The following is a 7760-nucleotide window of genomic DNA, read 5'->3' on the forward strand; positions in this document are numbered from 1 at the left end:
ACTTGAGACTTGACTTGGACTCTAGCTCAGAGACTTGAGACTTGACTTGGACTCTAGCTCAAAGACTTGACCTTTGACTCTAGCTCAGAGACTTGAGACTTGACTTGGACTCTAGCTCAGAGACTTGAGACTTGACTTGGACTCTAGCTCAAAGACTTGAGACTTGACTTGGACTCTAGCTCAGAACTTGAGACTTGACTTGGACTCTAGCTCAGAGACTTGACCTTTACTCTAGCTCAGAGACTTGAGACTTGACTTGGACTCTAGCTCAAAGACTTGAGACTTGACTTGGACTCTAGCTCAGAACTTGAGACTTGACTTGGACTCTAGCTCAGAGACTTGACCTGGACTCTAGCTCAGAGACTTGACCTGGACTCTAGCTCAGAACTTGAGACTTGACTTGGACTCTAGCTCTGAGACTTGACTTGGACTCTAGCTCAGAACTTGAGACTTGACTTGGACTCTAGCTCAGAGACTTGACTTGGACTCTAGCTCAGAACTTGAGACTTGACTTGGACTCTAGCTCAGAGACTTGTGAGAATCTCTGATCCACATAGGCTTCTTTTACAATGAATATCAATCTTTTTATAAAAGAATATATTTATTTTTCATAAATATTCGACACAAACACAAAATGAAAGACAAATGCTTTCAGTTTCATTATTGCAAAAAACACTTTTCTTCAACTTCAAAACGGTGGTACTTTGAACACCCTGTTGTGTAGCCTAAGCAAGTGCACTGCAATTTCTTGTGTTCACAGCTAGATTTGGCTGTGAGGGTGACTCCAACCAGAGTTCACTCCGTGTCGGAGTGGAAGTGGCGAGGGTCTAGTTTTGGAAAGGCCCCTTGTCTCCCGATGCCCTCCCTGCTCAGTCAGCGTCCTCCTTTGTCTCTTGATCACCAAACATTTGTACACCTGGAACAGCAAAATAAAGCCCTCCTCTGGGACTAGCCGATTGGTCTCTTTACTTCTGCTTCTCCTCTGATAGGCCACCTGAACTATCTTTCCAACTCAGCCACAGGTGGCTAACCCAAGCACTGACTGGAAAACATGGTCTTTACAACAGAATATGATGTAGTGTGTTTATTAGTGTGTGTATACAGTATTTGTAGACAATTATAACGTCTCCTCTAAAGATATATTTTATAACAGCTGTTTTAATAGAATCATTTGTTATCAGCTGCCTCCACTACAAACTTGATAATAAACATATATTTACATTAATACCTCCCCAATAGTGTCTGTCAAAATTGAACATTATTCATTACATGTTGAGCAGTGGTATTTGTGCTGTACAGGAGGTGAGGGTAAAATCTATATTTAATTAAAATGTGTAAATGTTTTTCTACAGGAACACATCATCCAAATATGACAACATCACATCCAAAAGTGATCTGTTTCGATCAGGACCTCCTGCTGTCTACCAGCTGAGACCAAAGAAAGAGAACATTGGATCTCTAAAAAGAATGACTCTTGGTGAAAGAAATGTGAACAAGATAAACAAAACCATCTTGCTTGTGGGTGAAACAGGAGCAGGAAAATCTACTCTGGTCAACGCTCTGGTCAACTACGCCATGGGAGTGAAGTGGGAGGACGATGTCTGGTTTAAGTTCGTAGAGGACGAGAAGGAGAGACTAGAACAAGAAAGTCAGACATCAGATGTGATGGTGTACCAGATCTTTGGTTTTGAAGGTGAAACTCTGCCCTACTCTCTGACCATCATAGATACTCCTGGATACGGAGACACCAGAGGGATCCAACATGATGACATCGTCAGTCAAAGATTATTAGACTGGTTCCGCTCAGAGGACGGAGTTCATGAGATGGATGCAGTGGGTCTGGTGCTGAAAGCAACTGAGAATCGACTGAGGTACATCTTTGATTCAGTGGTGTCTCTGTTTGGAAAAGACATGGAGAAGAACATTGTTGCTCTCATCACACACTCAGATGGAAGAAAACCTAAAAATGTTCTGAAAGCTCTCGAGGATGCAAAAATGAAGTGTGCCAGAAATGAAAAGAATCAGCCTGTTTACTTCCTGTTTGATAACTGCCAGAACACAGAGAGAACACAGGGAAACAAGTCTGTTTTAGAGACTGCATGGGAAACATCAATGAGAGGAATGAATGAATTTACAGCCTTTATGGAAAAATCTGGGCCTCAGAATGTGATAAAAACTGTTGAAGTGTTGAATTCACGAATCAGACTGACAGCCTGCATCCAAAACCTGAAAGAGAGAGTTGAGTCAACTGAACAGAAACAGAGAGAAAACCAACAGACTCAGGAAGCTCTGAAGAAACATGAAGAAGAGAAGAAGAGAAATGAAGAGTTCACTGTAGAAGTTGATGAGATCTACAAAGAAAAAGAAAGGATCAAGAGGAAGGGGCTGTTGTTTAAAGGAGCTGTCTGCTGTAAAGTCTGTGAGGAGAACTGTCACTATCCTGGATGCACAAAGGCCAGGAGTCCAGGATACTGTCAGATCATGAAAGATGGCCGCTGCACTTCATGTACCAGGAAGTGTCCTGTATCAGATCATGTGAAAGAAAAGTGGATCTATGTGGACAAGACAAGGAAAGTTCAGAAGACCCTGCAAGATGTGAAAGAGAAGAATGAAAGAGGTAAAGCAGGATGTGAGGAGACAACAAGCCTTTTGGAAACTTTAGAAAAGCAAATGAAAGAACTTCAGAAAGAAAAAGATCAGATGTTGGAAAAGTCCTTCAAACATGTTGTCAGACTGGATCAGATCGCCCTGAATGTTGATTCACTGTCCACTCATGTCCACTTGGACTTCCTGATTGAGAAGATGAAGGAGAAAGGAGACACAGAGAAGGTCCAGAAACTGGAGGAGATGAAAAGTCGAGAGGATGAAGGAACCAGAGCAGGACTGCGGTACAGACTAACAGCAGCTAAAGGATCAGTGAAGTGAGTGAACAACATGATTCTGACCTGTCATTTATCTAAACTCTTTAAACATCAAAAACATTCTTTCATCAAGGTTACTTGCTGTCTTGTTCAGGAGCTTTTCACATTTGTGCAATACGTGAATTCCTGGAGCTGCTCAGAATCATGGGATGTGTTTCCATTGAAAATAATGCAGTCATGGATGAAAGGTCAGTCTCAGCCAGTGGCGGCTAAAAATATTTTAGGTGGGTCTGTGCCATATCAGTTTCAGTAACCGTCCCAATACAATTTAACGCAAACTGCAGGATACCAGTGCTTTGAAATAGTCAGAAATGATTTAATGCCTGAACAAGGTACGTCGCCTTAAAACCCTGTGATGCACGTGTTGTCACTGAGTACGTCGCCACCAGTACACCATTGTCAGTGTAATTTTATTTTAACCTTATTGAGTGAATTCAAGTCATGTTTTGTACAGCCTGTGTTAAAAGCTTTTATTCTTGTGGCGAATTGGATCTCTGGAGTAACCTACAGTTCACAGCCTGTGTTGTGCTTATTGTTTGGATTCACTGTTATTTTGTCATATTAAGCTCCACTGAAGAAGATAATGCTTTCACTTCCCCACAATGTGACAATGGTTGTATTAGGCCTACAGTTACTTATAAAATGAATCATTAAAGCATTAGAGCTGTGTTTCATGCTTATTCAGTTTCCATTATTAACTGTAGGCTTTTTGTTATAGGTTGTTGCTTTTATTTGGTTATTTTATTTGCAACAATGTATTTTAAATGTGTATTTTGATCATCAATGTAATCCTAAAGGAGTTATAACAAATTATGTTGCCTTCTGTCTGCACATTTTTGTCTAGCAATTACATTGTTGTTGAAGTAGAAGACAGCAAATTAAAAATCTTCAGACCCTCAGTGAAGTTCTTCATTTTCCATCAGGATGCGACACTAAGAGAAACCAGCATACTATTATAAAATGATACGAACGTAATTTCCCACTCTACATAAGCTTATTCTATACAAAGTAGAAGACCATTTAATGTTCAACTGTAGACAAATGTACAGGCAGTGTTGGGGAGTAACTAGTTACATGCAATTTAATCAAGTAATTTAGTTAGAAAATAAATGTAAGTGTTATCTGTTACAGTTAGGCCTACTGGGAAAATATGTAATTAAATCATAATTACTTATGAAAATATTTGATTACATTAGGGGTTACATCTGAATATTTACTGTAAAAAGCTCAGCTATATGGTGAATAATTTTTTTATGTGGACATGTCTTCCTTTGCCATTTCTGGCTACAGTTGTTTATTAAAGTTTGATGCTGTTCTGATGCTTTTGATTGAAAAATGTTCAACTTTGGGAAAAACGCTGCGCTTGTCACTGTCACTTTTTACCCAGCCGTCCAATCACAGTGCAGGAGGGGCGGGACAAACACCACACCGAGCACATCCGATTTTGAACGAAAAGATGTGCCTACTCGCAGAGGTGTTTCCTCACCCGCAAAATCTCATGAACCCGCATACAGAGCAAGTAGGCCTACGTACTTTGTGGTGACATTTTTACACGAGTTGCAGCACATCTCCTCCATGTAAATTATGTATCGTAGCAACCACAGCATCTAAAAAAAAAATACTGCGCATCCAAAACACACCCTAGCGCTCCTTTTCAGCTGGCAAAAAACGCTTTGGTGGACACGGGCCCTCACTGTCTTTTTAAAATGGTTAACATTTCAAAACAAAACAGTTATGGCAGCATCAAATATGGGGAAAATATATATTATCCCAGTTAATAAATGAAGGATGGGAGGATTGAACTTCAAGTTGTCTCTGATATCTATAATACAACAAAGTAGCATGATTTCATGGCCTATAGGCTGGTCAATTAAACTCCAAATATTACCAGTCATATTTTTCAAGTTATAGCTATAGTCTATTAACAAATAAATGCAAAAACAAACTCAATGTAATATTTAAAAAGTTAAACGCCACAATTATTTGAGTTTTTGCAGCCTAATAAAAGACCAGGTCCAATGCTAAAAAGGTTTCTGGAAGGAGAGGCTATTGCAGATGTCATCCACTAGATGGAGCCATAGCTTTTGTAATGTGCTGCAAATACACTAGAATATAAGCAGAAATTTTGAACTAACTTGAAGTGCTGTAACTGAACAAAACGTAATACAACCTTGTTCATAACATTTTGACATAATATTAATTAATATCATTATCATGTTATATTAACATCATAATTAGTAATTCACAGGAAGAGCAACTTGCCCTCTTCCTGTTTTCAACATCTTCCGTAACAACAAGCAACGTTCAAAGCCTGACAAAGTGGTACGTGACAGGTTCACACACAACTCCAAAGACGAATCAGAAAGGTAATTTTTTATCTTTTATTGAACAACTACAGAAAGAGGCATTCCCGGGGACAGCTATGTATTCTCTTCCAGTTTTCAACAGCTGTCGTATCTGCGACAACCACAGACGCATTCGGCTGACGGTCACCGCTAACAGGGCCACTCGTTAAACCGAAACACTGGAGTAACACTTCAGAGCTGTCTATAAACTATACAGGTTACCTCTGTAGCCAACAGCTGTTGTTCTCCTTGTTGATGTACCATAGCACAAGCACCACCTGACAGTGGGAGGAAAGGTCAGTCATCTCATCTGCCTGAATAGCAAGATATTCTGCATTTTTTTACGTCCTTCAGAATTTAATCTTGACTGATAGTCCAAAAGTTTGTTTTGCACAGTCTTTGAGGTGCCTTCAAAAACGGTAGCTGTCTTAAGGTGCTCCTCCAACACGCTGTCCTGTGGTCAACAAGATCTACTGAAAATTCCAGGATTGTCTCAAGTTAACTCTTCCTAGCATTGCTAGCTTCGCCATGTTATCCATATGTGCCCTTGTACACTTGTGTTTCGTTATCTTTTCAAATAAATGTATTGTGTCGTTTACTCCTGTAACAGTCCATGTTGTATCTGTCCCTGCCGTTTTAAAAAGCAAGTATGGGAAGCAAAATAAGCATTTAAATCATAGCATCCAGCTAACGTTAGCCAAAGGCTGAAAGCCTGTGTCGGTCTTGAGTTCCGCATTCATCTTGTCAACAACGTCATGTGTCCCTCTACCACCGACTGACTGTGCTTTGGGCAGATCCTGGAGTGCCCTTGAGGCATCAGATTTGAGGACGCTGAGTGGCTTAACTTCTGTTGCTATGAGCGTATCTTGTGTCAGCTATTGGCTGCGCTGCTGTGCTGCCTAGGCGATATCTGTGGCGCCACAGAAGAGATTAGTGAATGAGCAGGACGTTAATTTCACCCCCAAACAATAAATATTTAGCCTATATTTTTTTATATTACACATGAATTTGCATTTTAAACAGACAAATACTTATTATTATTATATATTATTATACTTAGGTAATTACTTAAAATTAAAAAAAAATTCAAATATAAAAGCAAGTGGGCATTGCAACAAGCGGGCTTGTCGGGGTCGTGCTCGTTTCACGCACACGCCCGCCCCTGCCAAAGTTGAATTAGCTTGAACTTTCTGTAGCCTACACGGTGAGCAAAACAAAAAGAAGATGGATGACAGACTGATCCTTGCCGTCTGTGACTTCCCTGAAATATATAAGTGTTCACTAAACAATTATCGGGACATTAAAAGGAGGGCGTTTGCATGACTAGATTTATCAGCTTTATGAATATGAATAATATATATATATATAATATAAAAATATAGCCTATCAACTAACGTTACTTATAATTTTACTTTAAGCTAGGCTATTAAGGAATACAGTGGCGCACAGAAGCTGTTGCCGTGGTTACTATCTATTGACTTGTTGATGTTTTATTACACTTAATATTACTGCATGGTCAGTAAAGTGTTTTGCGTGAGCTCATATAAAGTGAGGACTATCTATGCCTTACAAAGCATTTACAAATGATATTGTAACACAAGAATCAGTTATCTTCTGAACAGAAGAAGGAAACGGACACAACACAAAGTGATACAGAACATGATTTATTACAAAATGCCTTTCAGCCATTTGTTCATAAAAAAACACATCAACAACACGAGAGACTATTGTTGCATAAACTGTACAACTGTTGATATAAATGAACCACCTGTTCTCACTCCCAAGTCGTCACATATGGACGAATGGTCATTTAATGCTGTAAATAAACATGTAAAAAGAATAAAAAGTGCATAAATAAATCAAAAATTGTAACCCTAACCCTGGGGCGTCAGTGCGCATGTGTAGGCGTAGCGTGCGTGCAGTGGCAGCTGAAGAGACGGAGCTCCAGCTTCACTGGTGTTGTGCCAAGTTGTTCGCACCTCACGGGACTTTCAGATAATTTATCACCATTGATGAACCACAAAGAATATTTTATCATTTTTAAACAGCCGCTACTTGAAATAGACCCGCGAGGAACCACGACGTGCATGCAGTTGTTGGCAGCACGGCAAAAACTCTGCAGAAGACCGGTGAATGACAGGCGAGAGAGAGAGAGAGAGAGAGAGAGAGAGAGAAAAGGGTCAACAAAAAGCTTCAGTTTAGGAGGAAATTTACAGTGTAAGTTGAATGAATAGAGACTGCAGCTCTATTCTATTCTCTACACACGGTAGCTCCACCTTAAGTGTAGAGAGTAGGACAGGGGGGACACCCAGAGAAGAGCTGGAACCCTGAGCTGGTGTGGGCAAATCACAAGTTTAACAAGTTTTCATGCAGACCTGAACATTCCTCTCAACACATGTGAGAGTCAACAGCTGCTGCAGTAGCTCTGTGGACAAAAGTGTGTTTACTAAATTAAAAGCAGGTTAACCAGTTTCCATAATGATGTTTCACCTGC

At 40.0% G+C, this 7760-nt stretch overlaps 1 protein-coding gene across 1 annotated transcript; it reads left to right on the forward strand.

The window, feature by feature from the left end:
- Positions 1–952: 952 nt before the first annotated feature.
- LOC123965936 lies at positions 953–2925 on the forward strand (the record flags this gene model as incomplete). The annotated part of the gene is made up of 2 exons (XM_046042232.1): positions 953–1022; positions 1353–2925. Coding segments are annotated over 2 exons (1643 nt in total), but the record flags the coding sequence as incomplete, so codon positions are not given.
- Between the last annotated feature and the right edge of the window lie 4835 nt (positions 2926–7760).

Source organism: Micropterus dolomieu, unplaced genomic scaffold, assembly GCF_021292245.1.
Source record: "Micropterus dolomieu isolate WLL.071019.BEF.003 ecotype Adirondacks unplaced genomic scaffold, ASM2129224v1 contig_11927, whole genome shotgun sequence".
In the NCBI taxonomy this organism is placed as follows: Eukaryota; Metazoa; Chordata; class Actinopteri; order Centrarchiformes; family Centrarchidae; genus Micropterus; species Micropterus dolomieu.